The sequence below is a fragment of the Echiichthys vipera genome, assembly GCF_963691815.1.
Source record: "Echiichthys vipera genome assembly, chromosome: 8".
Taxonomy (NCBI): Eukaryota; Metazoa; Chordata; class Actinopteri; order Perciformes; family Trachinidae; genus Echiichthys; species Echiichthys vipera.
In genome coordinates, this window is record NC_139833.1 from 11,528,481 (window position 1) to 11,552,318 (window position 23,838).

Here is a 23,838-nt window from a genome sequence, read left to right on the forward strand (position 1 = left end):
GATCAAGCTAATTAGTCAATATCAGAGCCGATATTGGTGCATCTCTAAATTGTACACTGTTAATGTAATATGTGTAATAATTCTGTAACAAAACGAGGCAAAGTTTAGTTTACAGTGGACTAGTAAACGTGTGTCATGTGATTAAATCATCACATGTTCTGTGATAAGATCATATTGAGCAACACTTATTGTCAGTCTGGAATTTTCCTACTTACCATAGTAATAGCATCACCCATATTGTTGTAATATGGTGTTGCAAGTTGAACTACGTCCCAGAAATAGTTAATCTATGAGTCCCCAAAGCAATTTCAGTCAAAAGCAACTAGACTTGGTTATTTGTCCAAGTGCTTTTGACTGAAATTGCTTTGAGGATAACGATAACCTGGACAAATGAGAACATTCACAGGCTTAATCTATGAGTAACTAGCTGTATGTTATGTCAGTGTAATGTTTATGTTCTGTGTTCTCTGCTCCCCTCTTTCCTTCCAGGCTTTGGCCGGTCTCCTCCTCTAATGATTGCTGGAGGAAGAGTGTTTGTCCTCCCATGTATCCAGCAGATCCAGAGGTGATTCTCCTTTCTGTTTTTAAGTACAACATAGCTGCTTGACTTTATCGGTCAGCTAAGAAGGGAAATAAATGCTGTTAGACCAGACATGTACCCATATCTTTTCTGAATGCTATATCCATTTCCGGGCTGCTTGTCATTAGCAGCATGGGCAAATGGTTCTTGTGGCTGGTAATTGATTTAATTCCCTCTGTCTTTCCTTTGCTTTGCCTTTCATCCTTGCTCTTCGTCGTTGTATCTCACTCAATCCACTCTTCCTTTATATTATTCTTCTCAGAATCACGCTCAACACCCTGACTCTAAATGTGAAGAGTGACAAGGTCTACACCCGTCATGGGGTCCCTATCTCTGTCACTGGCATCGCACAGGTATGCTTTGGCAGTTAGAGGACTGAAATACCATGAGGCTTTTATTAAATGTAATCCCAAAAGCTGTGCATGGTTCCACAAAAGTGAAAGTTATGACAGTAAGACTGAAAATATTTAGGCAGAAAAGATAAGTTATTTAAAAGCAACACTTGTGTACGGTACATTAGATTATTCATATAATTCAGAATATGGAAGAGATTCTCAGAGTACTACAGCTGCATATTGTACAAGGAACCCTCTAACGTGGTGCATCATTAACTCCTGTAGCTTTTATTTTACATGAACACATTACAGCCGTTAACACAGTAAAGTTAAACTCTACAGACTCTGCAGCTAGTGAGTATCGTAAAGTGAGGGGTCAATGGACCATTTTTAAAATTGCCATTTTTCCCTTGCCAAAATGTAGCCTAACTTTGGAGCATTATTTAACCACCATGATGTATTTTTATGAATCTTAGGAATCCATATTGCATCATTCAAATGAAGATCAATTGTAATTTTTTTCAGACAGGTCTGAGGCTCTCTGTATGACTGATTCCTGAAGGATCCAGTATGATTGGATAGGAACAAGTAACTAGTGTGTGATCACTTTAGGAAGATGACACTTGAAAAAAGGCCACAGGCTGAATAGAGATGGCACGCCCCCATAGGGAAATAATTTAGCGAGTCCTTGGTTATTTGTAAATAAAGTTGCATCATTTTTGACAAGTACAAGATAGAAAGAAAAAGAACATCTGACCGGCATCTTTTCATTTCACCATTTATTTCAAGTCCAGCCAGCTACTTGCTTTTTCACATTTTCGTTTCCCCTGTCCTTTTCCAGGTGAAGATCCAGGGCCAGAACAAAGAGATGTTGGCCACCGCCTGCCAAATGTTTATGGGCAAGTCTGAGGCTGAGATTTCCAATATTGCACTGGAAACACTGGAGGGACACCAGAGAGCCATCATTGCCCATTTGACTGTGGAGGTTGGTGTTCTGTTATTTCCTGTAAAGGATTATTAAAATATCTATCCTTATCAAATGGATTTGCATGACATTCTCCGCCCATGGAAGATTGTTCAGAAGCTTTATGTTTATGACTCTACTAAGCTAACCACTAAGTGAATGCCCATATACAATCCTGAATATCTCTCTTGTCGTGTACAGGAGATCTACCAGGACCGTAAGAAGTTCTCCGAGCAGGTCTTTAAGGTGGCCTCCTCTGACCTGGTCAACATGGGGATTGGTGTCGTCAGCTACACGCTCAAAGATGTTCATGATGATCAGGTGCTTGATGTCTATTTGGGTTTATGTTCTGCCAGTACTAATGACAAAACCTGATGATCAAAGCACTTATTACTGGAGCGGCAGGACTCTGAGGACACACTCACACTTGGCCCAGATGATCTGTGCTGTGCTTTAGCGTGATTTCCCCCCTTCCCTTTCCCCCCCGGCCAAGGCCTGCTTGAGCTCAAATTACTTGAAACGATCCGGAACTCGACTCGATTGCTTCTTGATTATATGTCATCGCCCCTCCGAGTTTATTTTGTTGTCTAACTATTTATGAATATTTTCATCTGACCAAATCTGCAGTACCACCACGAAACCTTCGGCGGCATCTTTTTAAATGACCGTCGCGGGGAACAGTCGTACATAAACAGACATCCGTACCGCCGCCGATGCTCATGCTCGTACATGTTTATATGTGCTTTACTAGAACTCACCTGTCTCAACTAAGCCGCGGCCGGGAAGTGTGCCATGCCTTGGCAAAGGACAGTTGTACTCACACTGGTCAGATGAACTAGACTTTAGCCGTGAAGCATGCTTGGGCACCGACAAATGCAAAGTGTGATTAGGCCCTAAACTGTTGCTTTGAGCATGAAGGTTTTTTTATATGAAACTAAGCTTTTAGTCTCGTATGATTTCCTCTGTTACAGTAAAGCACTTAAGTGATTAATATTGACTCATCGTCTCTGACTCAAGACCCCCAACTGCTCTTTACATTAGTGCTGAATGAGGTCTGTGAGTGCTTCAGTGGTAAGCATTTATTTCTCTCGCTCTCTTGCAGGACTACCTCCACTCCCTTGGTAAAGCCAGAACAGCGCAGGTGCAAAAGGATGCCAGGATTGGAGAGGCTCAGTACAAACGAGATTCTGTCATGAGGGTAAAACAAGCGTCTTTGTTCATCTCTGTCATTCCACCTAAGTGCTCGAAAGTGAGAATGATCCTTAATTTGAAAAGAAATAACAACATATACCATTTCTGTCCTACGTTTTCTATCCAGGAAGCCCACGCGATGCAGGAGAAGGTTTCAGCTCAGTACAAGAATGAGATTGAGATGGCAAAAGCGCAGCGAGACTATGAGCTGAAAAAGGCAGCCTATGATGTTGAGGTCAACACCAAGAAAGCCGAGTCAGAAATGGCCTATCAGCTTCAGGTACAGTTCTTGGTCTGATCTTCTAGGGCTTGCTGTGTTTTTGATATGCAAGTGAAATGTTTGGCCTGGTCAGTGTCTTTATCGTCTGCACACCTCATCCACAGATTTTATTGGCTGGCTGGTCGGGTTTGTACCGATCCAGATTGCACCTAACCTGATTAATGGCGTTTCCTTTTTCCTCCTCTTCCGTCGTCAGGTGGCCAAGACCAAGCAACGCATTGAAGAGGAGACAATGCAGGTCCAGGTGGTTGAGCGGACCCAGCAGATTTTACTGCAGGAGCAGGAGATCATCCGTAAGGAGAAGGAACTGGAGGCCAAAGTGAAGAAGCCTGCTGAAGCAGAGAAATACAGACTGGAGAGGCTGGCCGAGGCACAGCGGTGAGAGCTAGAGCATAATACTGTTGTCTTAAACATCCATGAAACGTGAGAATCATGCGATGTGCATCCAAAACCCAAACAGCACAAAAAAGGATATAATTAAATATAAAAGCCCTTTAAAAACACTAATTTTTATCCCTCCTCAACCCTGGCAGCTTGCAGCTTATCATGGAGGCTGAGGCAGAGGCCGAGTCCATCAAAGTGAGTCCTTTCCTTTTTTTTCCTGATACACTCACATCTCATTTCCACTTTCCCTCCCTGTCTGTTAACTATATTACATTTACCAGACATTATTACTGCCAGGACATGTAGTCCTTCTATTGCAAGCCTGTAACTCTGTACTGCGTGCGTGTGTGTGTGTGTGTGTGTGTGTGTGTATAGATGAGGGGTGAGGCAGAGGCTTTTGCCGTGGAGGCTAAGGGCCGCGCCGATGCAGAGCAGATGACCAAGAAAGCAGAAGCCTTCCAGCAGTACAAAGATGGAGCCATGGTGGACATGCTGCTGGAGAAACTGCCACTGGTCAGTCTGAATCTCATGGATGAATTAATTTTTGATTATCAAACCTTAGCAAACAATAAGTGACCTTTTGTACGGCAATCATATACAATGTTGGGTTGATTAATACTTTAAATGTCTTGCATAGGTTTCACTGTCCTGACCCTTTCAGCTTCCCTCTTCACCACATTAATTCCTCTCGTCTTTCTTGTCCTGCAGATGGCAGAGGAAATCAGCAAGCCACTGTCGGCGGCTCAGAAGATCACCATGGTGTCCAGTGGCGGCTCAGAGGTGGGAGTAGCCAAACTTACCGGAGAGGTGCTAGATATCATGACCAGGCTGCCTGCCGCTGTGGAAAAACTCACCGGAGTCAACATTTCTCAGGTGAGCTGAAGCGTGTGTGTGTGTGTAAAGCCCTATTCGGATTGGTTTAATGTGGGGACGTAGGGTAAAATAGTCTTACATCAGGACATCTGTAGTATAAATGGTCAATTCGCAGGGGATTAAGAAATACCTGTATTCTACCAGAGGTGGAGGGGTTACTCAATTTACGCACTACGTCACCTCCCTGTCGCCATGTATGTGCTACATAGCTTCCTGATATCACAAAATTAAGTAAACAAGAAAAGTGAAAAGTGATGAGTGTGCCTCCAAGCGCCTCCTTGGTAAAAAAAAATATGTGGAAACTACATATAAAGGGGATATGACAGAATATCAACATATGTTTTACAGAGGGTCGTATTCGAACGTGACTAGTTTTCCCTGGGGTATTTTTTCCCGACCGTCCTACAGAAGGTGAAAACCGTAGTCATTTTTACTGACATTCTCTGGAATAATTACTGACATGGTGCATTCGGACAGGACTAAAACCTCTGGTAAAAATGACGTACCCCACGTCTCCACATAAAACTAATCCCATCTGAATAGGCCTAAAGGCCGACGTGAGACAGAACAACTGGAATATCTCAAGTTTATTCTCATTGACTTTGCAGGTTGGAGTGCCCGGCCTTGTGCATTAAGAAGAGAGGGAGAGAAGAAGTAATCAGGAGAGGTGTCGTCATTATTGAGACTAGGAGTTCCACATCTCCTCCTCGTGCCTATAACCACTGTAACGACTCTGCAGCACCGTAGTCTTGTCCGATCGTCTGTGTGCATGCATGTTTCACTTGTGTGTCTTTTTCTGGTTCATCCTCCATCTGAACAGGATTGTTTTTCGTCCTCTGTTATGTGGTTTCTATTCCATGTCCCCGACCTGAGCTGTTGTGCTCCGAGACATACGATTATCAATGAAGCTACCTTTTTTTTAATCAGGAGGCGATAAAAGTCTCCAAGTAGAAATTCCTGTCTGTATTGTTTTATACTATGCAAGTTTTTTTTTAATTCATTTTTTTTTTCATCTTAACTGCAAACAGCCTAATTTTCTCTGCATAGGGATTTCAATCAACTGACATTCATTTCTTAACTTTTAATGTAGGAAATGTTTATGGCTGTGAATTTTCTTTCTCTTTCAGTTCATTAAACGGTGCTCAGCTCTTTATTACAGCATCACCTCATAGTTGTGTAGAGTATCGTGTGCTGTAGAATTTTCTTTACACAACTAAGCTTAATGCTTATTTGCTCTTTGTCCACTTGTCTGTCATAAAGAGACAAAGTTTTTTAGAAGCTAAGTTACTGGGGCCAAAATCATCAGCAGAAAGATTTTCAGTACAAGGGGCAGGAAGTGGTTGATGGGAACGAGCTAAAGGGGTTTCCTGTAGAAAGCAACGAAAGTGTGTATTGGTGGCAGAAAAACATGGCTGACTTTTGACTTTGGCGCAGTGTTTTCTGTGGTCTGGAGCTTTTATATGGCGACAGTAAAGGACCATCACTGACTAACGAACTAACCTGCTGCTGTGATGTGCTTGCTGCCTGGAGTTTAAACTAACATACGGCGTATAGTATGATTCTTGTCTTCTTATTTGGTGTACGGATTTTCCATGAAATGTGATTCTGAGTATTATTTAAAGGTGTTGAATAACAGTTCAGCACCTCTTTTCAGACTCTTCTTAGACAGTGAAAACTTTTTCAGCTGCCAAGCCATATGCATTTTGTTACCGCTAAGTGCCTGGTTAAAACTCAACATTCAAGTCAAGTTGACTTCCTTACTTAAGCCTATTACACTTCCTGTCAGGGAATTTTTCCTCATATCCAGCTGAACCTAAGCCATCGGTCGTCACTAGCAACGGCCGTAGATAGACGCCAAATAACTCTCTACTTATGTTGTATGTTCCTGTGACTAATCCTTTACTTTCCCTAAAAAACTTGGTTGCATGTCTGTATTTTAAGTTGACATTAGTAATTAGGTGGCTTTGAAGTTGTACATTAGTCAAATATTCAAGATTTATCTGTAGTGAAATGTTCGTAGACATTAAAATATAGTTAAGTCACTGAAGCCTGTTGCTGTCTATTTTTTTCACACCAGCATGTTACTTAATTAAAGCGGCTGAAGTCACATTTAAGACACACGGAGCAGATGAGAGATGAACACGTCAACTGAAAAAAATGAATCAGCAAATATTTTAGTAATTAACAACAATCAAATATTTTCAAGTTCCACTTCTTGCTGCAGCAAATCTTCACATTTGATGACGAGGCTCCAAATATTAAGCTCTTTTTTGTATTTAACTATATTGTGATTTGAATATCTTTGGGTGTTGGACACGTTGTCCGACAAAAAAAACAAAGCCATTTGGAGACGTCCAAATTATGAAGGGTTCGTTGCACTCAATGTAATATTTTCCTGAAAATTTACCAATATTTGTGATAAAGCCTGATAATGTAATCACCTGACCAATTTAATAAAATGTCTGACTGATAATGTAATAATATTTTGGTCGATAATGTAATACCTTATTTGCCATCTGTTGTAAATTTACATTTCCAAACATTACATCAGTGTAAATGTTTTCAGTAAGTTATCATCACACAAACAGTGTTATACATTTTGTATACTTGCACACGTTACATTTCCACATTTCTGTCAAATTTATTACATCATCAGTTAAAAAAAAAAAAGGACGACTATCAGTAAAAATGTTATAATATCACTAAGGATGTTATTACACTATTGGTCAAGTTATTACTTTATTTAAAGAGGAAATGTTATATTGAATTCTTTCAGGAAATTATTACATCATTGAGTGCTACAGGGAATTGTTCTACGTTCTAATGTTAAACAATTAATCGATAGTGAAAATAATCGTTAATGACCGCCCTGGAGCACATCTCGATTTATTTGAAAAGGTTAACTTTATTAAAACATCTACAAAAATAGACGACAATGAATTACAATGGCATCAAGGTAGCAAGCATTCTACAGAGATACAGAAGACCCCCAAATGTAACAAAGAGTTTTCTATATATTAGTAAAGGAAATAACAATTCTGTCCTTAAAATATGTACATACCATAATGCTCAACCTCAAAGACAAAAAGGACGAAATCAGACATCGAGGAGTGTCTAAGTACATACAGAATATGTAAAAATATGGGCTTAGTTGAACTACAGTGTATCAAAAATGACTCAAATGGCACAACCATTCACAATCAGTAAACATGAATTACTTGATAATGTTGATTATCTCAGGACTGATTTACAGTGCTTTACAATCAGTAAGGTAGAACTCGTTGATTCTACTGCAGTCAGCTTAATGTACTAACATGGGAAAATGCTGAGGTTGATGTTGACATTCACACTAAAATCAGGACTCCCAGAATCCCCTGTTTGAGGAATACCTTAACTGTGTTTTTAGAGTACAGTAATGCATTTGGATGAGCGGGGACTGATTATTTGATGAGTGAACAAAAGAGAAAAAAAGGTTGTCATACATTTAAAATGAGATGAATTGATGGTGCCGTTCCATTTTTTTAAATATTATTTTACATCTCATGGTTTGGCAATGCTGCCTTATAGGGGGATGATTTAAAAAGGCAGACGGATTGTCCTGAATTTCACTCACTGCAAGTGAAATGCGTTAGAATCCACATCGACAGGAATCATATCAGGCTCCTCACAGAGTACAGTTTCATCAAGGCCAGAGATATGCATGTAGGATTTAAAGTGCAGTTGGTTGTGGAATTTTACATCTATCCTTTGTGTCTGGGTCGCAGCCACACACAAAGAAATTGCCAAAACACCCGATCAGGTGCATCTGAAGATGTCCCGTCCACTGTGTCGGCTGGCAGCATTGTCTCTCTGCTTGGAAAAGCCGTTCCAGTTTTTGTGTCACGCCTCATCGTCGGCGGCAGACACTCCACCCTCCGTGCCTGTTTCCTCAGGTTGAAGAAGTCAATTTGTCACCAGGGATACAGTTCATCGCTTTGTGGCTCAAAGGCGGGGTTAAAAAAAACTGCTTGGGCGCCAGTTGTTGGGAGCAAACTTGAAGTAATCGCATTGCAGAAAGGGGGCTGCTGTTGTCTGGTCCACATCACTTCAAATTAGTCCACAATAACTTTGACAGTCATGGATGTGGGTCTCTATATAAGGTTTTGGGGCTGAGATAGAGGATTGTTGTAGGGTCAACAAACATGGTGAAATCTTTTATCACCGTGTCTGGAAATCTTGTCAGAGACTTTTAGTGGATTATCTTTATTTATGTCTCAGATGGGCAAAAAGGGGCTGATGCCAGGAGTAATCTTACTGACTTAGACTGATTAAAATGTGTACAGTTGGTTATACATACTAGAAATACTAAGACAATCCCTGTGTGTGCACTTTCTTGTGTGAACGTGTTCTGTTCAGTCATATGCACCATCACCTGTTACCCTGCATGTAGCCTTTGAGATGTACAAATAAAAAAGCCATGAAACTTAATAACTGTTCATGTCCTAGTTTGCTATGGTCATAGTTAAGAGCATTTCCTGTCATTTAGCCCCTGCAGCTTCCTGTGTCATTAACTCTACAGCACTTAATCACCAGTCAAACAAACCCTGTTTGTATGTTAAAGTATCTGAGAAGAGAGAAAGTACCTATGCAGACTGCACCCACCACCAACCGCTGTGAAATGTAGCCCGGACTCTTTCCCGTCAAAAGCTGTGGTTAGTTTTGCCTTCGGGGTTGAGGGTCTGATGTGGAAATAAACCGAACCAGCGGTGTCTCAGCCCCATCCACCCAAAAAAAGTACAAATATAAAAGCGAGCAACCCACTCTCCCATCTCATCCGCTTCTGCTGCGCAGCACCTTCACCACATCTCCCCACCGCAGCAAAGGATGCGTAAACGTACAAGAGATATCCCCTCTTAGGGTCGTCTTTCCCCTTGTTGTGTTTTTCTCTTTACACCATGTTCATGGCGTCCTCAGTAAGAAAGGAGTGGATGTCAGCGAAGGATGGGCGGAGTTTGCAGTCTCTGTTCCAGCAGCTCAACATGAGCTCGTAGAGACCCTGAGGACACACGGCCGGCTTGCTCAGATACACCTGCAAGAAAAAGAGGGAGACAGGTGTTTGATCATTGAGACCTTTTTTCTTTTCTTTTTTTGTAATAAAGCCCAGGTTTGAATGATGAATGTGAGAAAAACCTAATAATTATATATATATAAATAATAATTGTAACAATATTTAATCATTATTTTATCATGATTACAGTATAATGTAAGCTATACTTTTGGTTTCTGGATTACTACTTGAGTTTGGTAATTTGATTAACATGTCTCTTTTAGTGGTTTTCAGAATAGGGATTTCAAATTTCACTTCACTAAATGCTCAAACAAATGAAAAGGAAGTGTGGGCCAACGATCAGCCACTAGGGCATAAATTAAATTATGAAATTCAACAAGAGACCCCGTGCGAAAACGGTTCAGGAAAGTGAAGGACAGCCTAATTAATCAGGAACAAAGTATTTTATTATCTGAATGATCAACTGAGGACTGATACTGAAAAGGCTGAGTGTTGTACCTGTCTGCCCTGGTCTCTGAAGAACTCCCCGGCGTTGTCGATGACTTGTTCATCTGTGAGGTTGGAGTACGGCTGCTCCTGACATACGCTCAGCATCTCCCACAGAGTGACACCGAACGCCCACACGTCACTGGCCGTGGTGAACTTACCCTGGGAGCACACAGTCAAACAGTCATTTTCAACATTAGAACATCAATCATTATCAATCTGCATCATTATCATAGGATGGAAAATTGTTGACACATGACACATTTCTTTTACATCATTATTGGGTTTGACAGATTTTCACATGTATTTATTTTTTATTGTTTATATTTGTAGTATTTGTATACACACAAAAGGCAAAACTCCACAAATCTTTTGCAAAATGAAACTCTACCTACAAAACGATGACATTAACAACAAAAAAACGATTTTTAAGAACCAGTTGAATGGAAAACACCATTTGTTATAAGTAGAAGTACCTACGTACAGCAGGCCATAAAATAAAACGTTATGAAATGTTATTGTACGCATGTTTTTATACTAAAATTGAATACACACAGATATATCCCCCAAATAATAGAAAAAATATACTGTATACAGTAAAAAAACAACAACAAAAATCTGACTGCATCCTGTCCCCATCACAGGCAATGATCTCCCTGGTAACCAAGCAGCGGGGACGTACTGCCTAGAAAAGTGAATCAGCCCTGAAAAATCTTCTACAGCTTCATCTGCACATGGTTACAGAAGAGGAAGAGGCAAACAGGGATTGTGCTTATAGATCTTCCATCACCAAGCAGAAAAAAAAACCTGAACCCCAAACGGTTGAGCACATGGTCTAACTTTACTTACTAACTCCTCCTGCTCTGCACCTCCCTCAAATGTTGGCATCCGTTGCTACAAAACAGATGAAGGCCCTTTGGACCTTTAAAGCTCCGACTGAACAATTGAACAATTGTCCAACGTGTTTGCCCATGTGAGAAGTCCGAGTGGATAGTAGGAAATTAAAAAAGTGTGGTTAAGAACTGCAAGCCCAGTGTACGGCAGGGTTTGGTCTTTGTGTCTCATCTACCGGTCTTAATGTGTAAACAACTGAGAAAAAGTGTAAAAGGAGCAGAAGAGGTTAAACAAAGTTACCCTGGATTTCTTGCCTCTGTGAAACCAAAACGTGTATTTCCTGCTACACTGACTACCATAGATTACAGTAAACAAGCTCCTGTTGTTGCACATACAAATCAGAAAAGAGAAAAAAGGGGAGAAAATCATATGAGCTCCTGATTTTGCAAAAAATTCCTTCTAAAGTGGTTTGTATTTTTGATAATGGAAACATGGATTTTGGTAATATTGATTTTTCTATTCAAAACTTTATGCAAGTCTTTAGTACTTAAACTCCAGGATTTTAAACAAAAATATGAAACAATAAATATAAGATACAGTATTACAACCATCAGACACACACACACACACACATTCCTGCCCTCTCACCATGAGTATACACTCCCAGGCCATCCAACGTATTGGCAGCACAGCTCTGCCCTGGATCCTGTAGTAGTCTCCAGCATACAAGTTCCTGCTCATGCCGAAGTCAGCTATCTTGATGTGGCGCTCACCGCCCCGATCCTCTCCGCTCTCGCCCTTCTCACCCCCTACCAGACAGTTACGCGTGGCCAGATCCCGGTGCACAAAGTTGAGGGAGGAGAGGAACTTCATCCCTGAAGCAATCTGGCTGGCCATGGATATGAGGGCTGGGTAACTGGGGGAGGGGATTGACAGATTAGAGAGAATGATACATAAATTAAAACTGTGACTGTGTGTTCATTTACGATTTATCTGTGTATGTGATTTGTGTGTGCACATTTCTCGTTTACCTGATGGTTGGGGTGTTGTGTGAAGGCCCCGTCTTGTCCAGAAGCACTCGGTGCGACAGATACTGGTTCAAATCTCCACATTCCATGTACTCAGTGACCATACAGAGGGGATCACTGCTCACGCACACTCCCAGCAGACGGATGATGTTCGGGTCCTTCAGGCGAGACAGGATCTTCACCTCTTTTAGGAAATCGTTCCTGCCAGGACGAAGAGGAGTGAAATGCATCAGAGAGATGAAGGGATATTGTACAGGAAAGGTGCAGAGGGAAACATGATGGTTTTAGGCCTGATGTAAAAAAATAAATAAATCACTTGAATCAACACCCCCCCACTTGCAGCTCTAGGTGGCTTTCCACCTCATTAATTTGTGTTACTCACTAACCTCCTATATAAACCTGTGGAAAGCCACTCTCAGCACATAAGCTCACACAGCAGGAGCTTTACCTGAGCAGTGCAAAAAGGCCAGAGAGCCAAAGTAAACATGCAGCTGGTGAAAAAAGTCAAACATCTACAAAACCACAGAGGCCCAGTTCTTTTTTGCTGGGGGACTTAGAGAGGGCTAAATGTGAGAAGATATTGGACTTGTCCTGCCCTGCGTCAGCTGAACAATAATGTCATGTAGTCCATTACCAACACACAAGCCTTATGCTGATACGACATGTAAAGGCCGGGTGCTATGAATTTGTCAACATCCTGCCATCTAAAGCAGTGGTGTCCCCTTTTCAGATGGTTTAATGGGAGGGATTTTAAGAAGCCTGATGTGTCCAGTGTTTCATAAGGAAAGAGCAAAAATGAGAGGAAAAAAAGTCAGAAAAGTTACAGAATTTGACAGGACAAAAATGTATTATTTTAATTTTTTTTCTTTCTCATCAATCGTCTAGTGACCACTCAGATTCATCCTGGGACCCCTGCACCAAATGTCAGCAGGGAGATTCTGAAGCCCAATGTAAAACATACTGTGTTCCTAAGAAATCTATTTCTAAGAATTCCCCGATACTACCATGTTTCTCAAGGAAGTCTATACAACTTCTGTTTGCTAAAACACCTCTATATATAAGCTATTCTGATATTCCGGAAAGCAGGAACGCTGCAGTTCAATGAACACATACGAAAGAGGAGAAGAGGAACAAAACTGTGAACCACACTGAAGCCAGGCGTGGCTGTGCAAGGTGTTACAGACCTGGCATTCTTGGAGGCGTCCGGGCGCAGGATCTTCACTGCTACCAGAAGAGGGCGACCTTTTCTCACATTGAAGGGGAACTCCAAGTTGGGCAGGTCCTGAGGGTTCTCGATTTCACAGAGGTGCACCTTTCACGGAAGAAATAAAGACATTGTTAAAGCGCAATCACCCCTGCACTCACCCAGACAAACACACAATCTTTTCAGGTCATTCCTCACCTCTCCAAACTGTCCCTCTCCCAGCTTCTCCTTGAAGATGAGACATTGGCGTTGCAGCTCAGGCAGCGGGGAGGAGTCAGCTCTGGGGCTTGAGGAGGCCAAGGCGGGCACGGCGTAGGTGTTGTTACCACTGACACCCTGCAGGCTCACGATGTCGGCCTCAGCGTAATGAGGGACGCTGGGAGGCAGTGGGGGAGACACGGGGGGAGACAGGGAGGGATATGGAGGGGAGCCAGGGTAGGGAGGAGGCTCCTCCTGAGTTGGGGGGAAACCTTTCTCCATGTCCATGTCCAAACCACAGGCTGCAGGTGAGGAGGAAGAGACAGAGGGTGGATAAAATGAGAGATTAGAAGAACGGTGTCATTAAAAACAGCTTTGTTTGGCATTAAGAATCACATGTTATCACACATTCAGACAACTTGTTATAAAAGGATAGTTTGGATTTGGGGGAATATCATAAAAGTAAAAATATCAACACCCATAAACATAAATTCACACTTCTCCGTGCAGAAGACTTAAAAACGTCAACCTAACAATAAAAAACAGGATACTAAAACGGCTAAGAGTTACAGAGATGGATAAAAAAATAATTTGAAACACTAAAATATAAGACACAAGTTATATGTGTATATGCTGGGGATTATTAGCACTTTCCTGCTTAACTCCCAGACCTCTGTTGAATCTTGTAGCAGGTATTAAAATCAGAAAAACAAAAAACTGAACTTCCTGTGATAGATGGGTAAGACTATTTTTTTATAGAATACAATTTTTTTCTGGGGCATTGTATTGGTCTCTTCTATTAACTTTTAAAGTGAAGTAGAATCTACTGCTGTACTCGCAGATAACATTTAGTGTTTTAATTTAACAAAGGTGTAACAACTTAACATTCAACAGGATCTTCCACGCGGCTCTGACAGCACATATAAGTCAGAGACTTGTGGGGAGTCTGGCTGAATACTAATGTGTTACTCCTTTGTCAAAATGATAATGCAGATAAAAAGAGCTTTCTAACCCAATGCACACACTGCCACAAACAAATTCTGCATTTTAAAGTAATCATCCAGACATTTTGTAAAGTATGTAAAAATACTTATAATATAATTAATATTTTGTTTTGACATGATTTTCCCACAAAAAAAAGTTTTTTAAAAAACTCCACTGCCAATGGGCGATATATATCAGGATATATAATGTTTCATAAATAGTCTATATGAAATACCAACATGGTAAATGTCTATTTTTGTATATTTTAGTATTTTGTTGAGTACTATAATACCTAGTATCTCTCATTTTAATAAGAACTTCTGTGCAAAATTGTGAAAGTGAAAGTGAAATTATAGAGAAGAAATACCTTTTTTGCAGCTATGTTTACATGCATGCACACAAATAGAGGGATGTAAAAACAAAACTGCACATGATATTCCTTCACTACTGACTGTGGATCACAATATCTTCCGGCACGATACAATTCCATTAAGAAATGAAAAATTATCCTATTGAATTATCGAACCCTGGCTGTCTGACATGGGTACACTGCAGTTTCAAGGCATGCAATGCTCAGCCACTGTGTTTGTATGTCTTGTAGCATATAAACACACAATATAGACATGTTAAGGTTAAAAATCTGAAGGGGAAAGGTTCTTTAATGTGTTAAGATTGATGCTGTATGCTACTGAACCCTTAACATCTACATTAATGCTTGTTTTTTAAAGTAGTGCCTTTCTGATGCCACAGGTACCCACAAGTTTTGAGTTAAGCTACAGTATGCTCACCATTGAACATATAAGGGCCAAGAAGACTACATCTACAGCCATGCTAACAGCTGTGAGGTTGCACTTATAGAAGCAGAGTCGCTCTAATTGCTAATGTCAGCATGCTAACATCCTCAAATACTTACAATGTTTACATGTTTTTGTTTAGCAGGTATACTGTTTACCATGTTAATCAAGTTTACCGCGGTTCATCCCTATGTTCCCCAGGTCCTATGTCCCATGTCGCATAAGCCTCTGCTTTTGCATATTTAATTCAGCATTTTGTTAGGGTTAGGGGTTACGGTCAGGGTTAGGGGGTAGGATCAGGGTCTACATAGGCCTATTTGCTGTGGAATTCTGCACTGATTGTGGGAAAAATAACAGACCGGGGAACATAGGACCTGTTCTGGGGAAAGTGGGGAACATCAGACCCTTTTTAAAAAAAGAGTCTGATGTTCCCCCGCTTTGTACCTTTTTTAAAAATAAGGGTCCTTTGTTCCCCCAGTCACATACAAAGCAGGGTACATCGGACCCTGTTAGCATGCTAACATTTGCCAATTAGCATAGAACACAAAGTATCATTCTCAGTCATTCTCTGGGCAATATGAAGTTCTGTACAACACAGTTGTTGAGATACTTCAGTCATGACCAAAGTGATGGACAGCCAGACATTGGCATCAACTAAGTTATGCTGGCTAAACAAAGGCATTTATGAGTGTGTTGGTCTATGGGTACTTTTGAAAATTTGTAAAATTCCCGAAATACCAAACTATCCTTCCAAGGTTATTTTGAGTGATGAGTGAATGAGAGTGACTAATTATGTTAATAACAGGAGAGATAAAGGTCAAGCATGCATAAAATCAGATCTGGGAAGCATTTCTTTGTGCAGTGACTGAGAGCCCTGGATAGACAGGTAGGGAGGCAGGTAGATAGGTAGAGAGGTAGGGGCCCCTCCTGACTGTGTTGACCCAGTCGGAGGTGTCTTACCCTGGGGCACATTGAGGCTCTTTTCCTGAGCCTGAGCGGTGCCGGGGACGACTAGGGGTCTCAAGCCTTTTCTGTGATCTGACAGGAGCAGGTCATAGGCTGGGTTGTTTAACAGCAAGGCTGGGAGGGTACACATAAACACATAAACAGGCACGGGACGAGGCGGGGTACACGCAGGAACCATGATCATATGGATAGCACATGACAAAAAATACACACACACACGCACCACAACAACCATTAGCATGACACAGTTAGCATATCCATTATAATACAAGGAAAGCACGAGGGGTTGCACTGAAACATGGAGCACAGAGCAGATGAGCAAAGCAAGAACAGTCAAAGTTAACAGAACTGTAAGAAACAAAACAAAAACCAGCGGATGAAATAATGTTTCTGTTAACTCGTGTTATTTCAAACTCACACAGGCGCCTCGTAAAGACGGCATGCAGACCTCCTGTGGTGCGATGCAAGTGAAGGAATGCTTTTCCCTCTCTTTACTCCTCTTTTTCCCCTCCCTCTTTCCTTTTTCTTCCCTTTTCCCAGAACAATAGCTCTTCTATGTGTCCCTCTCTGCGCTCTCTGGGCATCTTCCTGGAGGCACTCTTCCTCACGAGATGTTTGGTTTTATTTACTTTTGTTTGTTGTGGTGGTGAAATACTATGTAATGCCATTGTTTTATTGATATGCGCGCCACATCTTTTCTCCTTCAGCTTTCCCTTTTGCACGTAAGTTTGCTTATTGATACAATCAACAAACAGAGGATGTGACAGGACAATCATAGCCACGCAAACCACATACATGTTTGCAGAGGTTTAAATTCTGTACATATGGTAAGTTGCATTGTTTCATATTTTCCACTGACTCCAAGCCAACTTTGTGGGTGACTACAGATCAATCTCTGTCAACGTGTATTTAGCATGTGGTATGTTTTACCGCATGTCAGCATGTGGTATGTCACTCTGCTCATGTTCTATATCACGCTACTAAACTAAAATGTTCTGTTTTTTGCTCTGAACCGCTCTGCTCCAACAGAGACAGCAGATCCTGGCATATCTATAAATGCACTCCATAACTGTGTGCTCATATACGTGTGTTTGTAACTTACCTATGCTGTCTCTCTGATCCCTTGGCCGTAACAGAGCGCTGGGCTCTTGGTACTCTCCTTCTCCCTCTCTGTCATGGTCGCGGTCGTCGGGGAAAGTGTGGATCCGCTGGTAGCGGCTTGAGTAGCTGTGCGTGTTGTTGATGACCACGTTGTCCGACGGGACTGACAGGTGAACCCGTAGCTCATCGTTGGATAGACTACCCTGGGCCTAGGGAGGGCAGAGGTTTCACAGGTTATGCAGGAAATACAGTGTTCACTCAGTTGCCAGTTTATTAGGGAAAGCTAGGTCAAACTAATGCAGTCAAATACAGTCCTGCAATTGACCCTACATTTATGTTTTAGAGGGGTGTTGAGTCCACTACATCTACTATTTTGTCAAACCCACTTATATCAGTGAGTGTAGGGTAAATATTCCAACCTACACCTCTCAGCATAACACAAAACTCCCTCCCAACACCTCTTTAAAACAGTTTCAGCAAAAAACTGCATATTATTTCCTTCATTACAGGAAGGACTTATTGCAGGACTGTATCATACTGCATTAATTACACCTATCTGTTTAATAAACTGGCAACTGAGTGTAAATGCATCATTTAAATCACTAAAACAGATGGTGATCAAACTGTGGAAACAACATCTAATCTCTGTGCAATTTGAAGTAAACGTAAAAGGATTCCCACAGCATATCCAGATGGAGACGCAGTGGTACTCTGCCAAGAGACCGGCAGTTGTTATCTCGGCCTGCTATCAATCATTTAAATGGTTTAAAAGGGACAGTTCAGCCTAATCACACAAGAAAACATTCTCTCACTTAAGGTTATTTATTGTGTAGAAAGTAGTTACAATGAAAGCTGTTATCAGAGAGATCTATTGAGTAACTGGTGCACTGTTTCTGAAAAAGCAACTAGATGTAGAGCTTTGAGCAAACACTTAATTTACCGTACCTCCATTGTACTGAGGGTGGTGAAAGAAATCTTAGAGATAGATGTTCCAGAGGTTTGTCTACTAAAGCTCAAACTGTATGGCTAGCTACAACTCCATCCATTCATTATCTATCGCACATTCACACCTAATACCTGCATGTTTTTGGACTTAAGGAGAAAGCTGGAGAAACACAGAAGTACATGCAAACACAGAAAGGGCCCAAACTGGCCAGCGTGTTCAAGCGTGTAACCTCCTTGCTGTTATTAGCAACAGCATAAAGGAGTGGCTGCTTGAAAAATGTACAAAAACACCACGTGTTCTCAATGTGGACTCACCTTCCCCAGTATCTTTTTCCAGTACTGCCTCCACAGAATGACAGCTATCACAGCCAGCAGCAGAAGGATGATGCCCACCAGGCAGCCAATCAGAATAGCTGTATTACTACTGTCGTCCTTGGCTACAGGAAGCCCTGCTCTGGGAGTGTCTGCATCTACAAGGAGAGAAAATACAGGTGGAAATGTTGGGTGTATGTTTGTAAGCGTGTAATAAGTTTGATTGTTCGAAACGTGGTGTTATTTGAAGGTCTTATTGTGTCGTACAGATTACTATGCAAAACTGTCTATTCCTCTGTTTTTTATGACATGCTGGCATCAGGCTGGCATGAGTTAATGCTCCGTTCAGTCTGTGAGCATTGGATCTGTCAGCGCAGTCACGCACTCACTGGGGTCACACACAACACCATTGTTTCGTCAGGATTATTAAACATCTGATGGGGATTGTCCTTGTTTGTATGCACCCACTGCGCTCAGTCATACCATAGGGCTTCTCGCTGCCCGCTGCTTTGAGAACAGAATGTGAACACTGTTTTGCTTCAGCTTTTGTATTAAGATATTAAATCAGAATCATCCAGTTATTTTTTCTCCTTGGAGGATCGAATGTGGCATGCTATCTGAACAAGGTACGGAACTGTACTAAACTCTTAAAAAACAGAATTAGTTTGGAACAAATAAATTAAGTGAAAAAGAACAAAAACCGGCACACATACCCCGACGCTTGTATGTGTATATACAAATATAACCTGCAGGAACACAACTTATACACACACACACACATACATTGAGAAACCAAAGATTTACCACATTGTCACAACAGGAAACAACCCCTTTCTCTCCTTCGTTCTGTCAGTTCAGCACCACGCGGGTGATAAATAAACCCAAACAAAGCCGTTCAACCACAGCCAGTAACATGGACAAAGCAACATACATGCCACTGAAAACCATTTCCAGCTTTTTAAAAAGCCTGTTATTGTTTAGCTGCATAGAACAGAGCCACTTCCCAGACAAAACATGCAGATTGTGAGACCGCAGGAAGCCAAGTTGTTGTTGTACATAAATATAATGTACCATAGCTCTGCTAGTGTTTTTCCTACAGCTGTATATCTTCAAACCCAGGGGACAGAGCCCAGTGCCAAAGCCTGCCCCTGAAAGCCCTCCTCTGTTATACTTCATACTCTCCACTGAGCAGTGGGACAGTTTTAAGATGCTGGAGGAGGGCCAGAGTGGACGGAGCTAGTTCCCGTCCCTTGGTTCATCCGCTGTCTATTTTTTGTTTTTTAATTTTTGCTCTCTCACCTGACAGCGTCCAGTTACCAGTGGTGTTCGTCATGAAGGGGGTGGTGGTGGTGGTGGGGGGTTCTGGAGGAGTGAGGGATGGACAAAGGGGGAATGTATGAGAAGAGAAGTGGTGAAGAAATAGAAGAGGGTGATGAGGAGAGGAAATCATGGATAGCAGGATTCTGGCTCATTTGGATTTCACGACAAGATCACAACAACTTTTGAAAAGCCAGACTGAGGCAGTAAAAAACTTAAAACATTTGGCCTTTAATCTTAAGCCAGATTTCTCCTGCCCTTTAAGCACAATGCAATCTGCAAGAGAAGTATGCGGTGTTGACTTTTCAGCAAATGTTGGGCTCAAAGCCTAAGGATTTCAGAGCTTGTGATAAAGAGGGAGGCTTGTCAGATGCGGGCCTCCTTTGGCACTGCCTGCCTTTGGCTCTCCTGAGACACACAGCTTAGACACACTGCCTACATGCTCGCACTCATCACAACAGAAGAGAAAGAGACGGGCACAGAGACTAGAGGTGATGAGGGAGGAATTAGGGGGAATTAAGAGAGGCAGGAGAGAACAGTAATGTAGATGAAGCAGCATGGTGGGTGATGAAAGGGGGACAACAGAGAAAGGATGGCTGGTGGAAAGAAAGATAGAGGAAGATGTGGGGATGAAGATGAAGAAGAGGAACAGCAGGACTCACCAGATGGGCCAGAGGTGTTGTTGGCGGAGCTGCGGCTCGATGTGGGAGAGGAGGAGGTGTGGTTGACAGGAGGTGGAGAGGAATCGACTGAAGGGATCTTGGGAAGATTAGAAGGAAATGAATCAGTCTCTGTGACATCCTCCTCAAACGGCTCTGGATAATGAGAAAAAGAGAAAGAAGGGACGGGTCAATCTAATGAAAATGGATAATATTTAAATGCTTAGAGGGTTTAGATATTGCACATACACCATCTGGTTGTCCTCGGAAGATGGGCAACATGTTTGTTTGGCTTATTTGTAGTATATACTGTATGTTGGTTTATGTGTATGTTTATGTGTCTACTTTCAGTCATTCAGCATCTCTTTGTGGTTGTTTTGCGTTGTGTCATCTTAGCAACATTCTGTGAGTCTGGGCCCCTAGACCTGTGCCTGATAGACGCGTCCACGGAGGCGCTATGTAAATACTGTGAAAGTATCAAAACTCTCAATTGACAGAGAAAGGCACACAAAGGGTGAATACACGTATATTCAAACAGGCAGTGTGAGAATTTCCTTTTTTTTTTAACATTAAAGCATGTCAACCTGTTCGAGTAGAAACACAAAATACAAGCACAGACCTGAAAATGAGCAGAATATGGGACCTTAACAGTGACATCAGTTGTTTTACAAAAATTGCCTTGTTGGATTGTTCTCTAACCCACAGTATGTCACCCAGGTACATTCTGGTAGCAGAGGATCCAATGTAAGTCAGCTCCTCTGTCACACAATAGGTAGTTTTGATGGTGTGCACTTCAGTCTGCAGCCTTAACCCTGTCTTTCTGTCAGTGTGGAGCCGTTGAAGCAGACCAATGTTGCTACTGGTGCGACAGTTCTTGCGTGTCAGTTATAACCAGTCTGGCACGAGTCCAGCATCCAGACATGCCAGACCACTGCTGGGACGATTAATTTTAGCTATCTGAGTGGTGTGATTACTGAGCACTTTGCTTATCCTCATCACGCTAAACCTGACAGTGTTTTTGAGTAGAGAGGACAGTTAAATTAGTCACAACAATCACAACAAAAAGTTGGAGAGCAGCAGAGGCGTCCTCTATCTGACTTCCAATCAGATATGCATAAATCCTATCTTTACAGAAGGGATTGAGACCACCTTTGTGTTTGCTGTGTGGGTCCGTTTCAGCCCTCAAACAGGTAGATAACGAAGATAAGACAACAGATGAAGGGAAACCGGGCATTTTTTTTCACACTTTCTGATTCTGATCAACTTTAAAATGAATTAGGAGGGTATAAAGAAAAACTAATTTCTGTTGGATCCCTGGAAGAGACCAAACACGGTCCTTGTCTGTAAATCTGATACCGTAAATCAATTAAAAGAACACAGCAAAGGACAAAAACTTAAACAGGATTCTGTAACAGTAAGTCTGTAAATCTAGCTCATCAGGGTTTCACTTGACTTTTCCTGGGAGCATTTTCAAGGAATACTGATTGGACTTACACCCACAGTACAACAATCCTTTTCAGGTATCTCCTTTCCTGTTGCGGCTGTCTATATTTAGCTATTGTTTGGGCGAAGCCAAATCTCCCCTGAACCTCCACAGCAGTGCCAGACATAGTTGCTAGGATATGTGTGACGTAAGTGCAAAGCCTTATAGAAGCAAAACTGCCTGTTGGAGCCACAGAAAGACATGTTTCACGTTTAAAAGAAAAAAAATTCTGTTTCATACCAGAGAGGAAAGATATCTCGCTGATGAGCAGCCAGCGGTCAGCAAAGTAGAATTTGCAGCGGAGGATCTGAGCCGGCCGGCCGCCCAGTGGGAGGGAGATGGGTCGTGAGGAGGGGTCCTTTAGATCCTCAAGGGGCACGGGCAGGGTGAGTTCAGGGGACCAGGGTTGGAGGATGCCAGACTTAAAAAGACACTCAACCTTGCTGAAGACTCGCACACCCTGAGTGTGGCGGTTGTTACTGTGCACCTAGAAGAGGGAGGGATGTGAAAGGAACAGAAAGAGAAGGGATGAAAAGATGTTAGAAAATCCTTTAATTAAGTACCAACCGGAATTAGCAAACATCTGACAAACCCAGGGAAAGTTGTGGCTTTAATCATTAATTATTTGTGGAGCCACAATGAGATAGACTTAACGCACAAAATTAATGACACATTCTCATCCCGTTAGACCGTAATTGCTTTGGCACGACTATTTGAGTCGAGCAGGGCTACCAATCAAGCAGACTTAAAACCCAGAAGGGAAAAGGAAGGATGTAGGAAAGGAAAGTGTGTAACAGAAGACTGATGGAGAAGAGCAGATGATATATCTTTTCTGTCTTTACAAGCAGGGAAAGGCCAAAGAGAGAAGAATCCATAAAAGCTGATCTAATATATGAGGCGTCATTGTGGCTGGAAGTAGGAAGAGGAGATTGAGGAAAAGAGTGAGACGGACGTGGAGGAAGATGGAAGGTGTTTAAATGAGCGAGCGAGAGGTCAAAACTATAGATCTGAGAGATAGAAAAGTAAGGAAGAGATGAGGGGATGTTTTCTATTCCTCCGAGGTAGAAGGGATGGTGCAAAGGCTGCTCTGACGGGGTAAGCTTTTAACCTTACACTTATCGCAAGGCCAGCCACTCTAACCTAACACACACGCACGCACACACACAAAGAACAGCTGCACCACAGGCTGAGTTGACGTGTGACTGATTCTATATGGAAGGGGATATAATGGGGGGTATATATTGTATGTTGGTGGTACAGGTGGGGGTCTTATAAGTCAACAGAACCAATGTAATACAGTACTCCTTTAGGGAAATCAGCTCCAATGACCTGCACAAGGCTTAATTTGAGAGCATAACATTGCATTCATTATGTTTCGCTTGTTTCGTCATAAATCTAACCTACATTCACAAGTTTCCTCTGATCTTTTTGTTTCTTTTCTCCGTCTTCCACATGAGCTTACAAAGAAGTGGTTTTAAAAAATTCCCAAAGGACAGAACTGGATCCTTACGAAGGTAATTCAGAGTGTCCCCAGTGTGTTAAAGGTCCTGTAGGAAGTGCAGGTTATGACGAACAAAAGGTCAAAGAGCAGATGTTCCTTTGAGAGAGTGATTAGGTGCAGGTTAAGGAACTACAGAGACAAGTGAAGCCAGAATTAGGTTCAGGTTCCCACTCTTTATTTATTTGACCTGTGTGTCTGACGTATCCGTTCTGCCAGGCCAGCATAACGGTGTATGTCAGCTGAGGTTAGTGAGGGTGAACCACTGGGGAAAAGGCAGGAAAAACAGGATATGCCTACGAAAAACACATGGAATACCGCTGGGAAAGATTTTTAAAAGGTAACTGAAAAACACTAGAATAATAATGAATATGT

The 23,838-nt window shown here is 41.9% G+C and overlaps 2 protein-coding genes across 5 annotated transcripts in view; one reads left to right on the forward strand and one right to left on the reverse strand.

Annotated features, from left to right (window-relative positions):
- flot1b (flotillin 1b) overlaps nt 1-6,650 on the forward strand; it is an 8,352-nt gene extending 1,702 nt beyond the window's left edge. The window contains exons 3-13 of the mRNA XM_083918959.1: nt 490-565; nt 843-933; nt 1,757-1,900; nt 2,081-2,200; nt 2,982-3,077; nt 3,198-3,350; nt 3,547-3,728; nt 3,884-3,929; nt 4,110-4,247; nt 4,443-4,607; nt 5,216-6,650. Of these exons, the coding sequence (XP_083775085.1) occupies nt 490-565; nt 843-933; nt 1,757-1,900; nt 2,081-2,200; nt 2,982-3,077; nt 3,198-3,350; nt 3,547-3,728; nt 3,884-3,929; nt 4,110-4,247; nt 4,443-4,607; nt 5,216-5,242 (1,238 nt within the window). The 3' untranslated portion in view covers nt 5,243-6,650. The remainder of the gene's footprint in view (nt 1-489; nt 566-842; nt 934-1,756; nt 1,901-2,080; nt 2,201-2,981; nt 3,078-3,197; nt 3,351-3,546; nt 3,729-3,883; nt 3,930-4,109; nt 4,248-4,442; nt 4,608-5,215) is intronic.
- An 854-nt stretch (nt 6,651-7,504) lies between these two features.
- The window catches only part of ddr1 (discoidin domain receptor tyrosine kinase 1), a 40,902-nt gene continuing 24,568 nt past the window's right edge, over nt 7,505-23,838 (reverse strand). Inside the window, exons 9-20 of one of the 4 annotated variants that reach the window (XM_083919204.1) lie at nt 22,206-22,452; nt 20,486-20,638; nt 19,806-19,868; nt 18,510-18,664; nt 17,251-17,458; nt 16,143-16,220; nt 13,405-13,706; nt 13,187-13,314; nt 12,006-12,203; nt 11,623-11,890; nt 10,153-10,302; nt 7,505-9,675 (exon numbers count right to left, since the gene is read on the reverse strand). In XM_083919204.1, coding sequence (XP_083775330.1) covers nt 9,535-9,675; nt 10,153-10,302; nt 11,623-11,890; nt 12,006-12,203; nt 13,187-13,314; nt 13,405-13,706; nt 16,143-16,220; nt 17,251-17,458; nt 18,510-18,664; nt 19,806-19,868; nt 20,486-20,638; nt 22,206-22,452 — 2,091 coding nt within the window. In that variant the 3' untranslated portion in view covers nt 7,505-9,534. Of the gene's footprint in view, nt 9,676-10,152; nt 10,303-11,622; nt 11,891-12,005; nt 12,204-13,186; nt 13,315-13,404; nt 13,707-16,142; nt 16,263-17,250; nt 17,459-18,509; nt 18,665-19,805; nt 19,869-20,485; nt 20,639-22,205; nt 22,453-23,838 lie in introns of all 4 variants that reach the window. The other 3 variants (XM_083919203.1, XM_083919205.1, XM_083919206.1) reach the window with 3 other exon arrangements.